This window comes from Centruroides sculpturatus, unplaced genomic scaffold (assembly GCF_000671375.1).
Source record: "Centruroides sculpturatus isolate CEXI.00-Female unplaced genomic scaffold, Cexi_2.0 scaffold100, whole genome shotgun sequence".
NCBI classification, from domain to species: Eukaryota; Metazoa; Arthropoda; class Arachnida; order Scorpiones; family Buthidae; genus Centruroides; species Centruroides sculpturatus.
Genome location: NW_019384300.1, coordinates 267,480 through 293,671, shown reverse-complemented (window position 1 = coordinate 293,671; position 26,192 = coordinate 267,480). Strand labels below are relative to the sequence as shown.

General features: G+C 30.7%; 2 protein-coding genes across 2 annotated transcripts in view; one reads left to right on the top strand and one right to left on the bottom strand.

The window, feature by feature from the left end:
• LOC111638459 (uncharacterized protein PFB0145c-like) overlaps positions 1–22,467 on the top strand; it is a 27,827-nt gene extending 5,360 nt beyond the window's left edge. Inside the window, exons 2-14 of the mRNA XM_023384215.1 lie at positions 4,623–4,745; positions 8,477–9,217; positions 9,317–9,413; positions 9,539–9,789; positions 9,904–10,113; positions 16,221–16,961; positions 17,061–17,157; positions 17,283–17,533; positions 17,648–17,842; positions 20,173–20,460; positions 20,550–20,645; positions 20,715–20,844; positions 21,983–22,467. Of these exons, the coding sequence (XP_023239983.1) occupies positions 4,623–4,745; positions 8,477–9,217; positions 9,317–9,413; positions 9,539–9,789; positions 9,904–10,113; positions 16,221–16,961; positions 17,061–17,157; positions 17,283–17,533; positions 17,648–17,842; positions 20,173–20,460; positions 20,550–20,645; positions 20,715–20,844; positions 21,983–22,059 (3,297 nt within the window). The 3' untranslated portion in view covers positions 22,060–22,467. The remainder of the gene's footprint in view (positions 1–4,622; positions 4,746–8,476; positions 9,218–9,316; positions 9,414–9,538; positions 9,790–9,903; positions 10,114–16,220; positions 16,962–17,060; positions 17,158–17,282; positions 17,534–17,647; positions 17,843–20,172; positions 20,461–20,549; positions 20,646–20,714; positions 20,845–21,982) is intronic.
• The window catches only part of LOC111637463 (proteasomal ATPase-associated factor 1-like), a 26,194-nt gene continuing 22,463 nt past the window's right edge, over positions 22,462–26,192 (bottom strand). Inside the window, exons 2-11 of the mRNA XM_023382986.1 lie at positions 24,498–24,538; positions 24,327–24,430; positions 23,953–24,042; positions 23,783–23,878; positions 23,556–23,706; positions 23,298–23,486; positions 23,138–23,229; positions 22,956–23,071; positions 22,803–22,885; positions 22,462–22,740 (exon numbers count right to left, since the gene is read on the bottom strand). Coding sequence (XP_023238754.1) covers positions 22,574–22,740; positions 22,803–22,885; positions 22,956–23,071; positions 23,138–23,229; positions 23,298–23,486; positions 23,556–23,706; positions 23,783–23,878; positions 23,953–24,042; positions 24,327–24,430; positions 24,498–24,538 — 1,129 coding nt within the window. The 3' untranslated portion in view covers positions 22,462–22,573. The remainder of the gene's footprint in view (positions 22,741–22,802; positions 22,886–22,955; positions 23,072–23,137; positions 23,230–23,297; positions 23,487–23,555; positions 23,707–23,782; positions 23,879–23,952; positions 24,043–24,326; positions 24,431–24,497; positions 24,539–26,192) is intronic.

The window sequence follows — 26,192 nt, the reverse complement described above, 5'->3', positions numbered from 1 at the left end:
TAAATATTTATGACAAAGTTTGGCTTTCAAATTTTAAAATGATTTTATTTGATTGATACATGAAGAATCAAGAATAGTTTAGAATTATATGTTTTTTCAAAATATCAAGTTCCTGGTTTGCTGTGATTAGAATTTTGTAAAGATTATTAGAGCAATACCATATTAGAGCAATACCATGTTGTAGAAGTGCCATCTTTTACGAGGATTACCTGTAATTAGACTAGCTCTCACTGTATTGGCATAACTCTGGTCTTTCATATCACTTTTTCCATGTTATTGTTACAGTTTATGGTAATTCTTTATTTTAATTTTAAATTACAATAGCATTGGTAAGAACATTTGATGACTGCCCCAGAACAATGATGTGAGGCTCCGGAAGTGGGTCGAAATTCGTGCACGGAAAATATTTTAATTTTGTATGAAAAAAAATTTTATAATCCGGGGTTACTTCATTTTGCCACAGTTTTCCTCTATAATTATACTGTATGATAAATTATATTTATCTTCATAGATATAATAAGGTGATAGAAATGATAATTTTATATACTATTGTGAATATGTGTGAAGTTAGCCAACTAGGTGGGTTTACCAGGATTGTCACATGGTCACGACTAGCGTGTGGGAGTGGAAAAATTCTCTGAAGCAAGCTTTCCATCTTTTAACCTGTTTATTATATTACCAAAAACTTTCTTACAACGTTTTGCAAAGTTACAATGTAACAGTTTGGGGAGTGAATGAAATGTCCATTCGAGTCCGACGTTCGGTTGGAAGTTCTTTCGGTCCCTCGATGTCGTACATTGCAGTTGACGGCCCCAGGGTGTGCGGCACAGCTTCGAGCAAAAGTCTCTGGAGAAGGGCGAATTTGGACAAAGCAAGACGTCATGGGAGAGTGACGGTAAGTCCCAGGAGTCAACAAACCTATTGCTGTTGATCGACAGGATTGCAAAAATCATGAAGTGGAGCACCGAGAACCAAGAACGCACTTGAATCACGCATATTTATCAGTTTTTCACCCAAAGTTGCCTTTCCATTGGTCTCTCATAGTCACTTGGTGGCAATTCAAAACCTGTTGGAGGGTGCGGGAGAGGTCAATGTCGTGACTAAACCCGACTCCTTTTCAATTACGTTTTCCCCGACTTTGGTCTTTTCAACACCACTTTTCCTTTGTTTTAATATTTTACAAAAAACTTTTATTGTTTAATCACGACCTTTAATTTCTCCCTTTCATGTTGTAAAAGGAGGTTTTTAAGATCTTCATTCGGACATCCAAGTCGACCCCCATCCGGGTCCTTACATATGTAATAGTATTTAAAACTTGTGTTCATTTGTTCATTAAGAATATACATAGTCCTTTATGAACATTGATGGTCGCAATAATAATTTTATACTAATACGAAGATAGATTGCAAGTAAATATAACTGATGCTAATTAAAATATTTGCTTGTAGTTTTTGGAAAAGTAAATAGTTAATTATTATATTATTATTAAAATTATATGCAGGTATCCCTGTATAAAACGTTAGTTTTGTTCTGAAAAATGCCGTGATTTGTGAATCCATGCTATACGAAACAAAGGACTAAAACAAAACATGGGGTTAGGTTCCAAAAGTTAATAAAAGTATACTATTGTTTTTTGTTACTGAGAGAAATATGTTTATTAAATTAATCAATAATTTATTTCCAATCAAAATTACTTTCTTCTCAATAACAGGAATGAATTACTAAGCACAATCAACAAAACCTTTAACATCCAGTAACAAAATGTAAAAACTTATAAATGTTTTCAATCTTAAACAAGTTCTGTATCAGTTCAACAATGATATTTCAAATTTTCAAAAAATTTTTTAAATAATTAGAACAAAACCATAACAATGTATAACAAAAATTATAAATATACATAATCAATGGTATTTTTAAAATAAAATAAATATCTTGAAAGAATTGCAAATAANGGCACCACTGTATCTGTGAAAATTTCTAAGAAAGTCGAACTACTCAGGTTAAAACAATGGATGAATTACTGTACTTAGATAGAACGTCTTCGATAGGAATCAAATTGTCAATCGGAGTTGACTCACCCCACGATCTGGGCTCCGATCTCGTTACAATTCGTAACGAAGAGGGGAGACCAATTAGAGAACAGGGGCCGATCGACATCGACCTATCGGAATGTTTGATCTGGGACTCAGAAAAAACTTATAAAAACCACACAAAAAAAGGATGTGATGTTCTTGGTTCATAGTTCTTGGCCTTTGGTTCGCAGTGCTCCTCTCCAGGACTCTTGTCATCTGGACATTCTCCCACGAGAACTTGTCAGATATTCGGAAGACTTGTTTCCACCCTCCTGTGCCATCAAGAGCGCTAAAGTCTACCTTGTAGATAGAAGATCTTGGTTCAAATAGTGTTGTGCAGCCCGGAGTCGACGTCTTCATGCCTCCATCGCCGGAAGAAAAACTATCGTCAGAACAGTTGAACTTTTAGTGTTACGAACTTGTTGCTGAACTTTGGATAGGTGTTACTCCGTTTTAAGCATTTGTTGTAAGAAAAATTTTTATATTTATTAAACGGTATACAAAGGAGAACCTGTCTCAGTAAGTTTTTTCCACTCCCACACGACAGTGCTGACCGCTCAACTGTTGCGACACTCTCCTCAATCGGCAAACCTCACAATGATTCCCATTAAAAATATATAAAAGGTAATACAAAAACAATAAATATAAACATAGATATAAAAAAATAAAAGAAATTTATTTAAAATAATGTGATGTAAACTAATGCTCTATGATCCTAATGATTTTGAAAGAACCGAGAATATAAGAGTTATATTTAGACAAGTAAAAGGGGTGTATATAAAACTTTGATTTTGAGAGTTGAAAGAAAGAACACGAATAAAAATACTGTTAAGATATTTATAAAATAATTGGGCATCAAAATAATGAATATGGTCGATCAAGGGAGGAAGGCTAAGATGCATGCTAGTAATATTGCTATTCTTGGTATGGAAAATATGACAGAGTTATTGAGCAAAAGATAAGATTTGCTAAGCATAGATTGAATTTTGTCTAAATTGGAATCTGAAGTCAATCCATACCAGGAGACTAATCAATTGATAGACAGGATGTTGATGAAAAACAAAGAATGTAGACCTTTCAAGTATTTAATTGATTTGCAATTGTGCAAAAGCATCCCTCTCTTGATTGATAGATTTTTAAGCAGATGCTGAATGTGGCTGTTAAAAATGATACATTTTATCTTTAAAATGTCTGTTTCTAAGCAAACATTTTGTTAGTGAGTAAGGCTGATACAGCTTTATTACGTGAAATGTTACAGTCAGTTTAGAAGCTATAGTTAGATGGTTAATCCTGTTGAAGAAAGACCTTGGCTCTTTGACATGCCCAGAAAATACTAAAGAGATGTTGTCGAATCCAGTCTAAAAGTGCAGAAATCAACGGATGATAAACCTAATGTAACCTGCACATGCTCTAACACAAAACTAATGAACAATATAAATACATTGGTGATGAATTAATACGATGAAAGACATACTATCATTATTGTTTAGGATCTGTGGTTGTCATCATTGCCAATGTCAATTCAGCATAAAATTAGATATTTTTAGACTTCTAATGATTTAAATGAACATATTATTAAAGTTTATTCCTATTTCATGACATCAAAAGATATCATCACTATTATCAATGAGAATAAACCACTCAAAAGCATTTTCAAAAAAGAACAAAAAGGATCTATATATTTATTATTTTATTACGTTCTTCTGTAATTTATATATTATTGTTCATCTGGTTTAAATTTGTTTCTTATTTTTGAAGGAATGTTTATAATGCTATAATTTGGAAATATAATGGTTAATTTATTAAGGGACTTGAAGATTGTCTAGACTAGACAGAAAATACTTGTCAATAACACTTATACTAGTAAAAAAAAGTATTGATTTTTCTATATATTTGAGCTCCATTCAGTTGTATTACGCAAAAATCATTTTATCCATAGAAATTTTGATTTATTAACATTAAAATTACCTTTTCACATTTTTAAAACATTAAAACTAAGGTGTGCTCGTTCATTAATTATACTACTTGGATGCATTATTGTTCTGTAATCAGTGATGGTAATAAAATTACAGTATTAAAGGTTTTCGATTAGTGATATTTCATAAATGACTTCATGTAAGAATATGGTCAAATGGAAGTATAGTAAGGTGTCAGCTTACTGTTGTAGGGAATCAGATACAAACCAACCCTGTAATTTATCATAGGTAATATAAGATGTGATATTGTTTCTTTGATTCTCATCCACACTGATTTCACTCTAGAGGCTGTAATGAGAAATTGTGGCTGTCTGTCGTTTTAATGTGCTGATGGCTCTTATTGAAGAATCAATCAATGATATGAGAACAAGAGTGACTTTTTAAGTGATAATTCATTGCTTAACAGTGTAGATTATTTGATAATGATTTGTGGATTCCTAAATGATTAATTCAATTGTATATTTTCATATTTGTTTCTGTGCCTAGGTTTAAACTTTAATAATTTATAATTCAATTTTAATTTTAAAAATATGATGATTATGATTATAAAAATAATCCTAAATTATTATTTCAGGATGTGAATATTGTCAATGATGTTTTAGAAAGAAAGGAAATATGGCAACAGTTAGAAACTGTTATTCAGACAGTTTCCAATGAAGAAACAGGTGATCCACCTAAAGAAGAAACGGAATCACCAGTAAGTGTTCTACTGTTGATAATGGAATTTTCTTTATATATTTTTATTATGATACAGAAAGATTTACTCATTGAAAAATATTCTTGTAATGCTAAATAGCGTACATGAAAAAATCATATATACAGTGAACCCCTGTACAGTGCTTTATGTTACAGAAAACCATATTAGCATGAACTGTGAGACTCAATGCTAAACTCACAGTTCATACATAACACATGTGGTTTATATAACATAGAACTTATGCTCTGTGTTTTAAAAAAATTATTTTTTATAAGATTATTTATAAATTTATTGGAAACTGTCAAACTTAAAAAATATTTTTGCATGTTGTACTTAAGCAGACTTATGATATTTAACATTACGTGTAATGCATTGTTCTATGCTGATTATTTTGGATTAAAGCCACTATAGACTCATCTTCTAAGATCGAGAGCTGTCCTGACCAAGGTGCGTCTTCAAGAGAAAAATCTCCTGCCCTAAATTTTGAAAACCATTTCTGGGATGTTCAATCAGTAACTGCATCCTCTCCATATACAGCACATATCTTCTTTTGAGATTTTGTTGCATTTTTCCTTTTAAGAAAAAGTAGAGCATGAGATGTCAAAAATGCACCTTCTTAGCTATCATTTTAATGTTTTTTTTTTCTTAAAAGACAGTTATTTTTTAAAATTCTGTTAACTAAACTTGCATATTAAATATGTAAATATTTATAATGCCCACCTAAACTAGTTAAAATTTGATAAGCACAACAGAGGCGACACAAACGAGCGATTATGTAAATACGCAAACAAACTTTCGGTTCAACCCTATATAAATCAATATCTGTTTTATTGATTTTCAATTTCACTATAGCTTTCTATCTGTAGTGGCATCTGTTGGCATTTCTGTCATAAAATAAAAAATAGTAATATAATTTTAAAAAAATGCCTAGCTGTAAGTTTTAATCATATTTTAATTTAAACTAGTTGGGGTTTTTGTATCTGATCTGGACAGTAATCAGAATTGTCAATGAATCTTTATATTCTGATTTATAGTTTTACAAAATGCATTTTGATCTATTGTGAATTTCTGGGGCTCTGGCTGACCCGTCACACGTTTGTGATGACCGTTTGTATTTTTAGAGATTGCTTTAATCTCTCAAATCAGGATTCCCAACACCACATAGTTGATTATGTGGACTAAGATGCAAATGGAAATTTGTAACTAACTTCTGGAATTTTAGGAGAGACTGTTTCTATCGTGGATAAGACGACGGAGTTAGGTGAATGACAGTCAGTTAAATAAGTTGATTAATTAACTATATTTTTATTAATAAGATGAAATAATATGTATACAATTTAAAGTGGAAAAATAAAATTGAAAAGATTTATATAATGTTTGAATTGTAATATCTAATTGTTTTATATCATTCCTTATAAAAGGGAACTTGAATAATCAGCCCACTAATCTAACCTTTCCATTTCTATGGAGAGAGAGGTTGCAAATTCTCTCTCCATAGTTAGTCCTTCAGTGATATTCTGTCTTCCTGTTATGTAAGAGAATCTATGAGATGAGCTGATGATTGAGGAGGGTACATGGGCTTCTACAACTGGAACACAGGGAGTCTAAACTTATCTTGTGAGAGGTCAAGAACATCTAGGAGAGAACACTGGGTGGAGAGCTGTGAGCTGAGCTGAGCTAAGAATGTTTAGGGGTGACCTGTCCCTTTTTTATTAGAAATCTCCTCCAATCAAATTAGTTAAAATAAGCCCGCCACTCTTCTGACGCATGATGGAGGTTGGGTGGTTTTGTGGATAGGACGTGAGAAATTCCACGCTAAACTATTGGTTTTGAAGGAATTGTGTTACCTTTCTCTAACCTAACAGGAAGTTCTTTTTTCAACTTTGTACATTTTTACAAAAACAAGTAAAACTTTTATCAAATAATTTTATTTGTTAACAAATTAAATTATTAACCCTGGATTCTCACACTATTAATAGATATAAGAATTTTCATTTAAAATAATTAAATTTTGGGCAAATATCCCATTAATCTAACCATTACATTTGTATAGAGAGAGAGTTTACAATGCATATGCAAATGAATTGATTTAATTCATTAATATGATTGTATACTGATTAATTTTTAATCTAATAACTTTTAACTATTATAACATTAAGCCAAATCAGTTTTAAATTAGTTTTTATTTAAAATTACTGAACAGTTCTAACAAATATATTTTTACATCAATTTATCTATCCATTTACAGTGGTACTTAGCACTTGAACTATTCTGAACACTGAATTGTGTATTTGAACACATTTGAGGAAAAAATTACTCAGTACTCAACTGAAGAAACACAACCTGTTAGAACAAACTTTTGGTTAATTGGACTGCAATTTGGAAAAATCGTAGACCTATAAATTCTTACTGTCGTATGTCTCTCTGTCTTTCCTTAATTTCAAGAACGGAGTTAGATAGATAAAAGATGAGACCAAATATGGAAAGCTTACGGGCTGGAGGCCTCAATTAACTAGGTATGAACTTCCAGTTTGGACTGGAAGTCATATTATTTTAATTCAAAAATTTTTCCTTGAAAAGAGTCAGATGGTATTCCTTGAGTGGCATGACTATTGCTAGCAGGAAAAGTATGATGTACAGGGGCAAGATGCAATTAATTTGAGGTGGAAAGCATATATTTTAAATTAAATAAATTTAAAATAATTAAAATTGCAACCCAGCATTGTGACGATGTTACAATAAATAATTGCTCGTAACAAATATTTTTATTTTTGTCATCCATAAAAAAATTTCTATGATAAAAACGAGTAACTAATTTAAATGAAACTCCAGTGTTACAGCTCTTCATTATACAAAATTATACTCAATCCAGTTTGTTTTTTTTCACTTAATGCACACAGAACTCAATTGTCATGTTTTGCAACTACTTTAAGTCGTCGTGTTTCGACAATACATGTCTGTGGCATGTTAAGATTTAAATTAAGTTAAAGCTATCTTTTGTAATATTAAAATTTGTTGAGAGTTATTTGTCAATTTTCAACAATTTCTTCCTGCAATTTTTCTTCTTCAACAGTTTTTGATGCCCTTCTGTTATGTATTCTTTAGTTCAAAATTTCCAGGATGGAACTTTTAAAACCACATTTGACACGTTTGAAGTTTAGGTGCACCTTTCACATCATGCATTATATCCTTTCCCGAACTGAAAGCATATGCTTGATGTTACTCAAACAAAATATGAAGTATAAAGTTTAAAATAAGCTTCTAAACAAGGAATAAGCTTCACATCAGCAATAATGCAATAAATTTCACAACTATTATAATTAAATCGCACGTCTATGTAAACAAGTGACAGTTTTTAAAAGTACTCAAAAATTTTATGTTCAACCAAATAAAATTAATAGGCATACTTTGTCAGTATTGCATATGGGTATTTTTGTTTTTTTTATGATTTATGCATGCTAGGCTTGTTAAATTCTGGTTAAATGCCTTTATAAGTGTATTTTTGGCAGATCTGGAACAGATTAATCTGTTTTATTTCTTATGGGAAAAATCGGCACTTGAACAATCTTCTGGAACGAATTAAGTTCGTGTACTGACGTCCATTGTATTAAGTTGTAATAATGATAACATAGTTTTTAAATTATCATCAATGCTATTTAATTTGAAATTAATTTCAAATCTTTACAATAAAAAGATCAATTGATCATTAATATTTTAAATGTATTTTTCAGAAGGGTGATGATTCCAACAAAGTTGAAATTCAAAATGCTGAGACCATGACTGATACACCAAAAGACGATATTGCTGAAGAGAAAGAAGAGAACGGCAATGAATTGGTGAAAAATGAGGATGAAAATCCCAAAAGTGAATCCTCGGCAGAGAATAAAGAAGTTTCTACTGAAAATTTGACTGACTTATTTCCAGATATGTCATCTATTCTGGACAGTGATTTAACTAATTTAACAGCGGATATCACTGCCGCATTAGATGCTACAGAGTCAGATTTTAATAAAGATAATCCATTAGATATCTTAAATTTATGCAGTGCTACTGCACAACATTTAAAAGATACTATTAACGAAGTTTTAAAATCTAGAGATGTACCGAAAGATTCTTCGTCTGAAGCCAACCAATTGAAATTAGCCGATAACATTAAAGAAAAAATTGCAGAATTGGAACAAACATTCAAATCCACTTCCATTAGTGCAAAAGAAATTGACAATCAAAAGAGTGGTGTGGACGAATCTATTAAGAAAGTAATCTCTAAAGTAAATCCTTCCGAAAATAGCGGAAGCATACAAAGCATGCCTTTAATTGAAAATGATAACAACGAGAATAGAGAAAAAGAAAAATTATCTAATTCTGACGATTTAGAAAATTCGGATAAAATTAATATTGAAATTACCGAGAAAACGTCGGCAGAGTACAAAGTTTCGAGTACCGTTACGGAAAATGTCGAACAGAAAAATAACGTGAGAAATTTTTTATGTAAAAATTAAGTTTTTAACGGAAACGTGAAAAATTTTGTAACAATACAATATAAATTTCTAATTGCGTATTTTAAATTCTAGAATATATTATCTGCATGTGATGTAACAGAAAGCAAAATGCATAAAAAATTTTCTAAAGGTTGCAATTCTAGTAAACGTAAAGGAGAAAAAACTATTGGTATGTTGTAATAAATAGTGGTCATTATATACGTTAATTTTCCTTTAATATTTTGTATGGAAGTCTTTACTCGATATTAGATTTAATAGTTTAATTCTTAAAATATTTTAAACAATTTTTTCCAGATCAGTTGATGAAATTTTTAGCCAATTATGGCACGGCAGAAGAGAAACTTCAAGCCCTGTATAAAAAGCATCTAGAAGTTTTGGAAGAACAACGAAATTTCGAAAGTAGAATAAAACAGTCCGAAAGACATAATATTCAGTTGACTAGAGAAAAAGAACAACTTCAAGCCGATCACAATAGAGCCGTTTTGGCAAAGAGTAAACTGGAAAGTTTATGCCGAGAATTACAGAGACAAAATAAAGCAATCAAGGTAAATACTTTATGAATTTTTTGAAAATATAATAATTGCTTATAATTGTTCTCATTTAAATTCAGTTTATAAGTATGAATTATTATTTTAAAAAGTGTTTTTTTGATTTTATAGGAAGAGAGTCTTCTACGTATTAGGGAGGAGGAAGAAAAAAGAAAAGAATTAGTTGGAAAATTTCAGACTACTCTCAATGATATTTCGACTTTGATGCAAGAAAATCAACAGAAGAGCACTCAGCTGAAAGAAGAAAATATCGAATTAGCCCAAAAGTTAAAATCTCTGGTTGATCATTACGATTTATGGGAAAAGGTATGGAATTTACAAGTTAACATATTAAATTTTTTAAGTTAAAAATCAAGAAATATATTTTTAATCATAGTTCAGTTGAATATCTACAAAAATGTAGAAATTCAATTATTAATTAATTAAGATTTTAATAGCGAAATCTAATCGAATCAGTTATTACAAAAAGGAGATAAGTCACATACGTGCAAATTCTGTATAACAATGAAATCTTGCTTTTTAATTCAAATTGAGAATATAAAGATGCATTGTTGGTATTAAGAAAAACTCTCTCTCTTAGCTAGTTATAGTTTAATTAAATTAAACTAAACATAAATAATATTTGGTGCAAGTACTAATAATCTACCCCAAATGTATGTGTATGAATGACTGAAATCAAGAGGTGTGCAGGTGAAGATTTAAACATCAGTTTATTATGCAAAATTTATTGTTCACTTGTATTTTGTAAACTTAGTCATTGTGTGTATAAGACTTAGTTGTTGTCACAGTTCTCATCTGATGTCTAGACCTTTTGATAATTTTGTGCTTGCTCCTATGGAATGAACCAAAGAATATTTATATTGAACGTTTTCTTATTAATGGGCACATTTGCATCATATAATTACTCGTATATCTGATCATTGAGCAGTGTTTGGACTTCATAAGCTTAAACTTTTACCTCATCAATCTGTCAATGAAAGTATCAGCCATTAGAATCTAGTGACTGATATTTTCAGTGCTTATCTGAAGCTAATCATTAGATTCAGATCAGCACAGCCTGAATTACTGTGCCAATTGGAACTTGAGGTAACTGAACACGGAGTGTAAGAATGTGAGTTCATTGCTGACAGAATGCTTGATTTTTTATCATTTGTGAACATGTCAAAGCATTTCCTACTTTAAGACCACTGAATAGATTTTAAGATTATTCATGTATTCCAATTTTCCATGTACTAATTAGCAAAGATAATTTATAGTTTGGTGTATGTTTAATTCACAGCAGCTATAGATGTTTTATATTTATGTTTACTTCTGCCTGATTTTCACAATTTAATTGCCTCTGATCAATGTTTATACAGCACTAATTGCATTGCAGATTTAATGGATCTTCTGTGTTGTATAATAATAGTATATTATCAATACAAATTATTTTTCCAAGGAAACTTTTTACATATTGATGTTTACATCATTTGTAATTGTTAAGATAAAGGATAAGAGAGTTAAGAGTATATAACAGATAGACACAAAATAATTTACAGTAGTTAAATTTAAATTACAAATATCATCAGATGTGGTTTATAAGAAATTGTCATCCTATAAGTTTTAGTATTTTTGTTTTCCTAAATAGAAAATCATACAACACACACTAATTTTTATATTTAGAAGAATATGTAAACATTTTAAGATATATTATACCAATTTTCTTGTTTTCTTCTGAAATAATCTTAATCTTTTTTAACCAGTTCTCAATTTACTAATACATTAGTCAAACAATTAGGGAAGCAAGCAATTTTGCACAGGAAATCATTTACAACAAATGATTGTGAATATCAGATGTGTTTGTTACACAAGATACAGTAAAATGTATGAAGATACATAAAAACTTATGCATTGAACCAAATTTGTTGTTATATTTTCATTTATTGCAATATATCAATGAACATCCAGAATGAATTTTTTAGACTATTGCATACAATATCTGAATGGATAAAACTGCTTCGTGTACAGGTGGAACGGAATCAGTGAGGCTGCCAACAAGGTGACACTTTCCAAGGAGAGCAGTCATATGCTCATTGACCAGTGTATATAGGACCTGTGAAAGGAATATGACAGAGACACCAGGTGACATGCAGAAAATTTTTTTGCACGTGTTTTCTCATAGGANGTTACAATAAATTAAGTTAATATATAATTATATATACAGTACCTAATTTATATATAATACTAAACAGACGATAGCAAACTCAATTTAACCGCTCCGTAGCGTGGCGCAGGGTCGGAGGTAAGTAGTTCGGCTGCTCATCCACTATTGGTCCAAACTCTATCAATCTTCTCGCGAAACGACGTTATGGGAAGTATGTTATACGACAGTTTCTACAATTTTTTCGCTACGTTATAGGAATTGTCGTTATTGGAACGTACGTTATAGGTGGGTCGACTGTATTGCTCTTGAAGTGTCTCGTCAGCCATCTCTATTATACGGGGGTGATTATAATTAAACTATTTCTATTTGAAGCTAGCTGGAGGGATATGTAGCAGTCCAAATTTGGATGATTCTGTCTCACCCATTATGTAATAGTTGAGACATACATACATGAAAGACATCAGCCGTACACAAGGTGTTTACCCAGCAGAAAAGAGGGTAAGGGAGAGGAGTTAGACAGTAGGAAAGGTAGGATCCCTCTGAACAGCATACATATGACTACTGTACCCTCTATGTTTGACGTTGGCATGCAGTTTTTAGGCTGCAAAGCCTTAGTCTCCAAAAGGGTCTAAAACAGTGTTTCTCAATGGGGGTGTTTTTCCATGTTGAGGGGGCGATTAGTAACAATTTATATTTGGGGCAAAAAACAATTTTCTGGGCGATATAGTAAAACATATTAAGAATAATTAGACATTTTATTTGTTATATCGTACAATAATTAAACAAATAACATTATACTAGTCTATTCAATGCAGTATGAATTTGTTAGTCTTTGCCCTCGGCATCAGAATTTTGAAGTAAAGAGGGCGATACTATGTAATGGTTTTATTGAAGGGGGCGATGATTCATTAGAGGTTGAGAAACACTGGTCTAAAAAAACCTGAGTGAGGTGAACACCAATAATTGAATGCCGCCACAAATAGCTAAGTGGCTGTTAGTAAGAAGACTTATCTACTTAATATTAATAAAACTGAACGCAAGCACAAATCTTAATACTATTAACAGCTAGACAGTGTGAAAACAAATAAACACAACGACAAACTAGATGAGACAAACGAGTAAGATTCCAATTTGTTTTTAAACATCAACTTACTCACTAATTAAACTAACCTACCATAACCTAGGACAAACCTAACCAGAAGACCAAAGCTAACAACCCTAATCTATTTAACCTTACCTATCATAACCTAACCGGAAACCAAGCTGAGTCCCTAATCTAACTTACAACTAGGACTAACTTAAACTAGCCAATTTAGATGGGAAATAAGAATTAAAACACTAAGTTGAAAGGCAGCTATATATCAACAGTTGAAACAAAGCAAGGGAAAGCTAACTGCTATCCTTGCCCCTGGAGTGAGTGCTCTCAANGTTGGCATTTCTGTCATAAAATAAAAAATAGTAATATAATTTTAAAAAAATGCCTAGCTGTAATTTTTAATCATATTTTAATTTAAACTAGTTGGGGTTTTTGTATCTGATCTGGACAGTAATCAGAATTGTCAATGAATCTTTATATTCTGATTTATAGTTTTACAAAATGCATTTTGATCTATTGTGAATTTCTGGGGCTCTGGCTGACCCGTCACACGTTTGTGATGACCGTTTGTATTTTTAGAGATTGCTTTAATCTCTCAAATCAGGATTCCCAACACCACATAGTTGATTATGTGGACTAAGATGCAAATGGAAATTTGTAACTAACTTCTGGAATTTTAGGAGAGACTGTTTCTATCGTGGATAAGACGACGGAGTTAGGTGAATGACAGTCAGTTAAATAAGTTGATTAATTAACTATATTTTTATTAATAAGATGAAATAATATGTATACAATTTAAAGTGGAAAAATAAAATTGAAAAGATTTATATAATGTTTGAATTGTAATATCTAATTGTTTTATATCATTCCTTATAAAAGGGAACTTGAATAATCAGCCCACTAATCTAACCTTTCCATTTCTATGGAGAGAGAGGTTGCAAATTCTCTCTCCATAGTTAGTCCTTCAGTGATATTCTGTCTTCCTGTTATGTAAGAGAATCTATGAGATGAGCTGATGATTGAGGAGGGTACATGGGCTTCTACAACTGGAACACAGGGAGTCTAAACTTATCTTGTGAGAGGTCAAGAACATCTAGGAGAGAACACTGGGTGGAGAGCTGTGAGCTGAGCTGAGCTAAGAATGTTTAGGGGTGACCTGTCCCTTTTTTATTAGAAATCTCCTCCAATCAAATTAGTTAAAATAAGCCCGCCACTCTTCTGACGCATGATGGAGGTTGGGTGGTTTTGTGGATAGGACGTGAGAAATTCCACGCTAAACTATTGGTTTTGAAGGAATTGTGTTACCTTTCTCTAACCTAACAGGAAGTTCTTTTTTCAACTTTGTACATTTTTACAAAAACAAGTAAAACTTTTATCAAATAATTTTATTTGTTAACAAATTAAATTATTAACCCTGGATTCTCACACTATTAATAGATATAAGAATTTTCATTTAAAATAATTAAATTTTGGGCAAATATCCCATTAATCTAACCATTACATTTGTATAGAGAGAGAGTTTACAATGCATATGCAAATGAATTGATTTAATTCATTAATATGATTGTATACTGATTAATTTTTAATCTAATAACTTTTAACTATTATAACATTAAGCCAAATCAGTTTTAAATTAGTTTTTATTTAAAATTACTGAACAGTTCTAACAAATATATTTTTACATCAATTTATCTATCCATTTACAGTGGTACTTAGCACTTGAACTATTCTGAACACTGAATTGTGTATTTGAACACATTTGAGGAAAAAATTACTCAGTACTCAACTGAAGAAACACAACCTGTTAGAACAAACTTTTGGTTAATTGGACTGCAATTTGGAAAAATCGTAGACCTATAAATTCTTACTGTCGTATGTCTCTCTGTCTTTCCTTAATTTCAAGAACGGAGTTAGATAGATAAAAGATGAGACCAAATATGGAAAGCTTACGGGCTGGAGGCCTCAATTAACTAGGTATGAACTTCCAGTTTGGACTGGAAGTCATATTATTTTAATTCAAAAATTTTTCCTTGAAAAGAGTCAGATGGTATTCCTTGAGTGGCATGACTATTGCTAGCAGGAAAAGTATGATGTACAGGGGCAAGATGCAATTAATTTGAGGTGGAAAGCATATATTTTAAATTAAATAAATTTAAAATAATTAAAATTGCAACCCAGCATTGTGACGATGTTACAATAAATAATTGCTCGTAACAAATATTTTTATTTTTGTCATCCATAAAAAAATTTCTATGATAAAAACGAGTAACTAATTTAAATGAAACTCCAGTGTTACAGCTCTTCATTATACAAAATTATACTCAATCCAGTTTGTTTTTTTTCACTTAATGCACACAGAACTCAATTGTCATGTTTTGCAACTACTTTAAGTCGTCGTGTTTCGACAATACATGTCTGTGGCATGTTAAGATTTAAATTAAGTTAAAGCTATCTTTTGTAATATTAAAATTTGTTGAGAGTTATTTGTCAATTTTCAACAATTTCTTCCTGCAATTTTTCTTCTTCAACAGTTTTTGATGCCCTTCTGTTATGTATTCTTTAGTTCAAAATTTCCAGGATGGAACTTTTAAAACCACATTTGACACGTTTGAAGTTTAGGTGCACCTTTCACATCATGCATTATATCCTTTCCCGAACTGAAAGCATATGCTTGATGTTACTCAAACAAAATATGAAGTATAAAGTTTAAAATAAGCTTCTAAACAAGGAATAAGCTTCACATCAGCAATAATGCAATAAATTTCACAACTATTATAATTAAATCGCACGTCTATGTAAACAAGTGACAGTTTTTAAAAGTACTCAAAAATTTTATGTTCAACCAAATAAAATTAATAGGCATACTTTGTCAGTATTGCATATGGGTATTTTTGTTTTTTTTATGATTTATGCATGCTAGGCTTGTTAAATTCTGGTTAAATGCCTTTATAAGTGTATTTTTGGCAGATCTGGAACAGATTAATCTGTTTTATTTCTTATGGGAAAAATCGGCACTTGAACAATCTTCTGGAACGAATTAAGTTCGTGTACTGACGTCCATTGTATTAAGTTGTAATAATGATAACATAGTTTTTAAATTATCATCAATGCTATTTAATTTGAAATTAATTTCAAATCTTTACAATAAAAAGATCAATTGATCATTAATATTTTAAATGTATTTTTCAGAAGGGTGATGATTCCAACAAAGTTGAAATTCAAAATGCTGAGACCATGACTGATACACCAAAAGACGATATTGCTGAAGAGAAAGAAGAGAACGGCAATGAATTGGTGAAAAATGAGGATGAAAATCCCAAAAGTGAATCCTCGGCAGAGAATAAAGAAGTTTCTACTGAAAATTTGACTGACTTATTTCCAGATATGTCATCTATTCTGGACAGTGATTTAACTAATTTAACAGCGGATATCACTGCCGCATTAGATGCTACAGAGTCAGATTTTAATAAAGATAATCCATTAGATATCTTAAATTTATGCAGTGCTACTGCACAACATTTAAAAGATACTATTAACGAAGTTTTAAAATCTAGAGATGTACCGAAAGATTCTTCGTCTGAAGCCAACCAATTGAAATTAGCCGATAACATTAAAGAAAAAATTGCAGAATTGGAACAAACATTCAAATCCACTTCCATTAGTGCAAAAGAAATTGACAATCAAAAGAGTGGTGTGGACGAATCTATTAAGAAAGTAATCTCTAAAGTAAATCCTTCCGAAAATAGCGGAAGCATACAAAGCATGCCTTTAATTGAAAATGATAACAACGAGAATAGAGAAAAAGAAAAATTATCTAATTCTGACGATTTAGAAAATTCGGATAAAATTAATATTGAAATTACCGAGAAAACGTCGGCAGAGTACAAAGTTTCGAGTACCGTTACGGAAAATGTCGAACAGAAAAATAACGTGAGAAATTTTTTATGTAAAAATTAAGTTTTTAACGGAAACGTGAAAAATTTTGTAACAATACAATATAAATTTCTAATTGCGTATTTTAAATTCTAGAATATATTATCTGCATGTGATGTAACAGAAAGCAAAATGCATAAAAAATTTTCTAAAGGTTGCAATTCTAGTAAACGTAAAGGAGAAAAAACTATTGGTATGTTGTAATAAATAGTGGTCATTATATACGTTAATTTTCCTTTAATATTTTGTATGGAAGTCTTTACTCGATATTAGATTTAATAGTTTAATTCTTAAAATATTTTAAACAATTTTTTCCAGATCAGTTGATGAAATTTTTAGCCAATTATGGCACGGCAGAAGAGAAACTTCAAGCCCTGTATAAAAAGCATCTAGAAGTTTTGGAAGAACAACGAAATTTCGAAAGTAGAATAAAACAGTCCGAAAGACATAATATTCAGTTGACTAGAGAAAAAGAACAACTTCAAGCCGATCACAATAGAGCCGTTTTGGCAAAGAGTAAACTGGAAAGTTTATGCCGAGAATTACAGAGACAAAATAAAGCAATCAAGGTAAATACTTTATGAATTTTTTGAAAATATAATAATTGCTTATAATTGTTCTCATTTAAATTCAGTTTATAAGTATGAATTATTATTTTAAAAAGTGTTTTTTTGATTTTATAGGAAGAGAGTCTTCTACGTATTAGGGAGGAGGAAGAAAAAAGAAAAGAATTAGTTGGAAAATTTCAGACTACTCTCAATGATATTTCGACTTTGATGCAAGAAAATCAACAGAAGAGCACTCAGCTGAAAGAAGAAAATATCGAATTAGCCCAAAAGTTAAAATCTCTGGTTGATCATTACGATTTATGGGAAAAGGTATGGAATTTACAAGTTAACATATTAAATTTTTTAAGTTAAAAATCAAGAAATATATTTTTAATCATAGTTCAGTTGAATATCTACAAAAATGTAGAAATTCAATTATTAATTAATTAAGATTTTAATAGCGAAATCTAATCGAATCAGTTATTACAAAAAGGAGATAAGTCACATACGTGCAAATTCTGTATAACAATGAAATCTTGCTTTTTAATTCAAATTGAGAATATAAAGATGCATTGTTGGTATTAAGAAAAACTCTCTCTCTTAGCTAGTTATAGTTTAATTAAATTAAACTAAACATAAATAATATTTGGTGCAAGTACTAATAATCTACCCCAAATGTATGTGTATGAATGACTGAAATCAAGAGGTGTGCAGGTGAAGATTTAAACATCAGTTTATTATGCAAAATTTATTGTTCACTTGTATTTTGTAAACTTAGTCATTGTGTGTATAAGACTTAGTTGTTGTCACAGTTCTCATCTGATGTCTAGACCTTTTGATAATTTTGTGCTTGCTCCTATGGAATGAACCAAAGAATATTTATATTGAACGTTTTCTTATTAATGGGCACATTTGCATCATATAATTACTCGTATATCTGATCATTGAGCAGTGTTTGGACTTCATAAGCTTAAACTTTTACCTCATCAATCTGTCAATGAAAGTATCAGCCATTAGAATCTAGTGACTGATATTTTCAGTGCTTATCTGAAGCTAATCATTAGATTCAGATCAGCACAGCCTGAATTACTGTGCCAATTGGAACTTGAGGTAACTGAACACGGAGTGTAAGAATGTGAGTTCATTGCTGACAGAATGCTTGATTTTTTATCATTTGTGAACATGTCAAAGCATTTCCTACTTTAAGACCACTGAATAGATTTTAAGATTATTCATGTATTCCAATTTTCCATGTACTAATTAGCAAAGATAATTTATAGTTTGGTGTATGTTTAATTCACAGCAGCTATAGATGTTTTATATTTATGTTTACTTCTGCCTGATTTTCACAATTTAATTGCCTCTGATCAATGTTTATACAGCACTAATTGCATTGCAGATTTAATGGATCTTCTGTGTTGTATAATAATAGTATATTATCAATACAAATTATTTTTCCAAGGAAACTTTTTACATATTGATGTTTACATCATTTGTAATTGTTAAGATAAAGGATAAGAGAGTTAAGAGTATATAACAGATAGACACAAAATAATTTACAGTAGTTAAATTTAAATTACAAATATCATCAGATGTGGTTTATAAGAAATTGTCATCCTATAAGTTTTAGTATTTTTGTTTTCCTAAATAGAAAATCATACAACACACACTAATTTTTATATTTAGAAGAATATGTAAACATTTTAAGATATATTATACCAATTTTCTTGTTTTCTTCTGAAATAATCTTAATCTTTTTTAACCAGTTCTCAATTTACTAATACATTAGTCAAACAATTAGGGAAGCAAGCAATTTTGCACAGGAAATCATTTACAACAAATGATTGTGAATATCAGATGTGTTTGTTACACAAGATACAGTAAAATGTATGAAGATACATAAAAACTTATGCATTGAACCAAATTTGTTGTTATATTTTCATTTATTGCAATATATCAATGAACATCCAGAATGAATTTTTTAGACTATTGCATACAATATCTGAATGGATAAAACTGCTTCGTGTACAGGTGGAACGGAATCAGTGAGGCTGCCAACAAGGTGACACTTTCCAAGGAGAGCAGTCATATGCTCATTGACCAGTGTATATAGGACCTGTGAAAGGAATATGACAGAGACACCAGGTGACATGCAGAAAATTTTTTTGCACGTGTTTTCTCATAGGATTGCAAATAAATTTAATATTTACATCTCTTAATGTGAGAGTAAAAAAGTTGAGAATCTCTGGTCTGTTGAATGCTTTCCTGCAGGTTATATAATTGTTTTTCAATTTGAATCATAATATAAATGAATTGTAAAATAATTTGGATAAGCATTTAGGAATCCAAATGTAAAGTTTTGTAAAACTTTACATTTGGATTCTTTCAATAATATCAATGGAAATCATTACAATTATTATTAAATATTTTATTGCCATTATGTAGTACTTCTATGGTAGATGTAAAAAAAGTTACAAGATTTAATCAATTACTTTTCCAGATGTTTCAAGCTTATATTTAACCTTAGAAATAACAAATTTTTTAAAATGAAATAGCTTATAATTTTTCTAAAATAGAATGTACAAATCCTGAATATAAAGTTATCAAAATAATGTAATTAAAAGTAATTAATAGATTAACAATTTTTATTTTATTAATAGCATATGGGAAAAGTTGTAAGACAAAAGGAACTAGAATCTCAATTAGCTAAAGCAAAACTAGCCAAAACAATGTTACAACTTAAACAAGAAAGGGAGAATTTTCTGAAAGAGAAACACCAACTGTTGGAAAATATTAATGAACTACAAAAAAGAAGTACTGAATTAGCTTCGACGGAATTGAAACTACGAAATGAGCTGAGTCTGTACACTTCGAAATACGACGAATTTCAGGGAGTTCTTCGAAAGAGCAACGACGTTTTCAGCTCGTTTAAGAGCGACATGGATGCGGTAAATTTTTTAGACGATAAATATTTTTACTTAATAAAAGACGTTACAAGAGAGAAAATGTTATAATTTTAAAAATTTTTGTTTTTCAGATGTCAAAAAAGATTAAAAAACTTCAAAAAGAAACTGGTCAATGGAAAACCAGATGGGAGAGTAGTAATCGTGCACTTATTGAGATGGCAGCTGAAGTAATATATTATATTTTAAAATATTTAAATTCTTATTTTTAAATTCAAAATATAAAAATTATTTTTTAGAAACAAAAACGAGATCAAGAATTGTTAACGTCACAGCAGAGAGTACTTACTTTAGAAAAGTTATGCAGGGCTCTACAGACAGAAAGAATAGAGTTACAGAACCAGATAAAAAATCAACTCAATCAAATTGGTAATATTCTTTTTTATACACTTTTTATTAACTTATCTGCACAAACAGGCAGACGGAATAAAATCTTATCACTCAATTTTCACTCACTTCCCAATTTCTGATCTAGTTTAGACTTTGTATTCCAATAACGATACATTTTTTTAGACTTTTTGGCTAACTGCTAAAATTTTAATTGCAAGCAATCTGATAACAGATGGCACTGTACATTAGCTTAATAAATTGCACAATTTGTCATGCAAAGCAACAAACCCTTGTAACTCAGTTTTCATCCATTTCCCAATTAAACATATTTTTATATAAAACCAAAAAATATAAGTATTTATGTTAAAGAAATGCTTTTTATTCACATAAATGCACTAAAAAGTAGAAAATAAAGCTGAAAAACAAATGTGAAATCTGTTTTTTCAGCTTTATTTTCTACTTTTTAGTGCATTATGTGAATAAAAAGCATTTCTTTAAAATATAAAAATACAGCGCATTCACAAAGATTAAAAACCTTTGTCTTTGCTTTCCTTTCCGTCGTTGCACACCACCAATAGTCTATTAAAATTTACAAAGAGTGGAGACGACCTTCCTTTTTAAGCTACTGCCTCCACAATAAAATATGCAAACATAGTGGCGAAACATCAGAGGACATTTTACCATGTTTGCATATTTTATTGTGGAGGCAGTAGCCTAAAAAGGAAGTTAGTCTCCGTACGTTTTGTAAATTTTAACGGACTATTGGTGGTGTGCAACGACGGAAAGGAAAGCAAAGACAAAGGCTTTTTAATCTTTGTGAATGTGCTGTATTTTTACATTTTATATTTAATTGGTAAAGCAATTACTAAAATATCATGAGAATTTGATTACAGAGATTTATTGTTTGCATACATTTCTGACCAAATACCAACTGGTAGAAACAGAAAATGTTACTAGAAAAGCAATGTGATGTGATTTTACACTTATAGTATGAGCTTGATTATATTACATAAAAGTTCTTCTCTTATTGGCTGAATACTGAAAGGAAGTTTTTGCATGCATTTAAACCTAATTGTTAATTTCCTTTATAATCTTGGTTACTTAAGAATTAACCGACATTATAAATGTCTTGTGAATTGGCAAAAACAATCATGAAGAATATTTTGTAAATTTTCAGATCAAGTGACAGAAAGTTCGGAACATGTCCAGTGCAGTCAAGCCGTCATTGGTGAACAACAGCAACAACAACTATAATTTATGCTTTCTTATTGTTAAAGAATTTATATTTTGAATCGGTAAAATTATTACTGCGATAGAGATGGCCATAATTTAACTTTTTTATTGTTAGAGAAAGATTGTGCATTTGTGGTTGTTTGCCATAATCATTGATCCAAAGATCTGTATATATATAAACTATAAATAGGCATGCTTATGTTAATTGGTGCCTTTATGATGGTGTTTTAAAAAAATATAAACGAAATTTTGTCATTCTAAATCAAATTCCGTATAGGACTCTATAGAAGTATTAAATACCATGCCTCAAATCCCAAAGTGTTCATAGTAACCTTAAAAATTTGAAGTGCAAAGTATTTTGTTTTATCTTTTGAATGTACCCACTTTCGGATTTGAATCTCTCATAGAGGAATAATTTAGCAAATAAAAAAATATTTAAGTATTTTAATACTTGAGACTGCAGAAATGGAAATTTTATTTTTAAATATTAAAAAAGTTATATATTACACACAAAAAATATACTGAAATTAAATATTTAAATCAAAACAACAGGTAGTTTATACTTCCTAATTTTTGCATCTCGACAGGCCGTGTACAAGAATATGTTGTCTACCGCAATGGCATAGATTGGTTCGATGTTTGGCCCCGTTAGCTGCACCATATTGTCGCTGTTAATACTATAAAACATGCAAGTACCGTCGCCTACAAAAAAATTTATAATTTTATACATAAAATAAATATAGAAAAGATTAAAGATTACTTACTCCTTCCGGCGAAGAAACCCTGTTGATACGGAAGAATACATAACACTGGAGACTGTGATTCTTCCCAAGTAACTAAAGGCTCGCTGAAAAATACAATATATAAATATACTTTGACAAAATTGATTAAAAAATAGCACAAAACAAAGTTCATACCTTAAATCGTGGATCTCGAAAAGATGAATGTAACCGTCTTGCGTGCCGCAGATGACTTGAGACGACGATATAAATTTACAGCAATTTACTGCCGTTCCAAATTTGTAGGAATGTAACTGAAAGTTTTGAAATTTTAATTTTTATGCAGACTTTCCATGATTTTTATCAAAACTCGACATTACCAGTTTCCTCGAATGAATGCCGACAGTGTGAAGAGAACCGTCTTCGCAACCCAACACTAATAATTTTCCTTCTGTACCAATCTCACGTTCGCCTAAATTAGAATTTTATCATAAAGTACAAGTCATGTTTATAGATAACTTTATATTAAAGGTTTCATACTTGGTTGTTTGTCTGGGTGTCCCTGATCTACATTTACGGAAGAAATATCGCAGCCATTGATGGCATTGTCGAATCTGGCAATGTAATCTAAATGGGCAGACTTTCCACAGTCCCAGAGTGAAGCCGTTCCATCTTTTGACACAGAAATGACATTTCTTCCACGATCGACAATGGCCGTATCTGTAATTGCTGTTTCGAGTAGACAAGATCAGTATCACTTATACTACAGATATAACAATGCATTTAAAAGTAAATTACCGGCTTTGTGACCCCTGAGTGTGACCGGACAATCTCCCGTTTCCACGGACCAAATCTTCAACTGCATGTCGGCTCCGCCAGACAAAACAACAATGCCAGATGGAAAAAATCTACAACTGTACACGTCCCAAACGTGGCCATTTAAAACCCTCTACAGAAAAATTAAGATACAGTGATCTGTGGCTATGGCAAAAGTCTATTGGTAAAATAAAGTGTCCATAGTTTACCCTGATTTCGCCATTTGACGTATCCCAAACAAACAATTTATTATCTACACTAGAAGAGACTCCCAGACCACCTAAGGAAACATCTAAACTGATAATCTGTTAAAAATTATTGATTTAAGATTTACACAGGAATAATCAATTTTAAAAACTCAACTATTTAATAAACTTACGCTCTTCTTATGAATGTCGGAAAAAACTAGGACCGGTGCCACAAACAGTGATTCACAACTGGGTTCTTCATGCATCAAATTAAGAGTTTTCTATAAGCAAAATTTCTTTTTATTGTCAATTTACAAAAGTAATTAATGTCAGACATATAATTTTGTCAGTCAAGATTCATGTAATTTGATAATCCCACGAATCTTACTGAATTGATTTCAAATTAGGAGAATAGATCTGAAGTCCTTTTAAAGCCTATTAAATAATCCAAAATTTAACATTTTTGCCATGAATATCTACCAAAATATTAGATTTTCCAAAATACAGGTTTCTTATTATCTTAATAATGATATTTCTGTTAAATTTAATTTTCAATAGAATCTACCTTTGTGATATTAATAACTCTGAAACCTTCCGAAGCCTGAACTTTGGGATAACCTTCGGAAGAGGTGTCGACGTTCCACACGTTGCCATGTTTACCAATTTCTTCTACAAGAAGTTAATATAAATAAGTACCACCCTTAATTTTATTATTTTTGTAAAATGAAAAACTTACGAAAACGTTTGCACGTGACCCACACTTGACCACCAGTCGATCTATAATGTAAGAAATTTATACAACAATAATTGTGTGATATTACAAATATTTCAATTATTAAGAAATAAAAATTATACACTAATGCAGTTATAATATAGAAAAATACTTTTAAAAATATGATCAATTTTTTTTTCTCATTCACACAACCCCGGATATAAATTAATTATACAAATCTTTACTTTAGTGAAACATAAATTTGTTTGCCAATGTTTTCAATCTTAATGTAAAGATTGTCATTGGGCTAAATGACTTTGTTGAAGCTTCCAATGAAAACTTGAATTTTCTCATTTTTTCATTGTACATTATACAATTTAAAATTCTTTTGAAACATTTTTATTAATTGGCAGTTTAAGTTTATACTAATTTTTTTTAAGTTGCAAATAATACAATAACAATAGGACAAACAACAAGTTAAAATTACTACTGGAGAACTGCCTTCTCCTTAGTAATTTATACCATGCCTTCCACACACTAGATACGCTCATTTGATCTTTATAGTTTATGGGTTTACCTATCCAAACGGATATCACGGTCTTTCTATGTGGTTCAAATCAACTGTACTACATCTGGGCTTTATAATTCTAGCATTGTTCCAGTCCACTTCAATCCTTACTATGGCAGAAGCCCAATGGTCTAAGTGACAAAAATAAGTTGGACCCAATGATGACACCCTAAAATTTTCAGATAATTAAGCCAATATTGATGCAGATTATATTTTCTTGTCAAACATAAACTAAATAATGAAACGGATTATATTTTTACATTGTATTGTTCCTTTAACAGAACATATTTGTGCCATTGTAATAATTAAAAGAATTAATTTCAAACTGTCATATTCTTAATGGACTCTGTCAGAAAACTCTCAAGAATATATTTTATTATTACAAAGAAAATTTACAATGACTAAATGATTGCAAATAATTGAAAATGTACATTTTGTTAAAATGTCTTAAACTATGATTTTGTCAGAAGTGTATATGTTACTGTGAAAGACCGAAATTAGAGAATGTCGATATTCTCCGGTGAATGTCGACACATACAAAATACGTCAGTGAAAGACCGAATATTTTGTTATATTATTATACATTCGAACAATCGCCGGTGTATGTCGACAAGCACAGATAAGCTTTGGTGGAGGTCGAAACGACACCCGAGAAGCCGATGTCGATGGAGAGGCGACAGTCTGTCGCCAAATTCTTCGCCGTTTCCTTCTGCTCAAATTGGTGATACAGTACGAATACAAGTCCCCGATGTTGACCGTGGCCGTACAGATGCCCGAAATGTGTTGCCAGTTGTTGTTAGAATAGAAGACTTCGACTTATAAATTAGCAAACAAAAATGATACCCTCAAGCAGCTTTATACCCGTAATCAGTTCGTAATTTGTAAAGAAAATTTTCCATAGGTAAGATTTCTTCTCAAGAAATATCGCTGAGAGAAGCAGCTGCAGCTAATTCGAAAAGTGGAGGGCAAGGCTATACACGCTGTCATTGCAAAAAAAAGCGTTCCACGAATAAATGCAGTTGTAAAAGCAAGGGACTCTTGTGCAATTCAAAATGCCATAACAGTTTAAGTTGTTGCAATAAATAAGATTGTATAATGTTAATCACATAATTTATGTGTAAGTTTATTATTGTATTATTTTCTTTAATGAT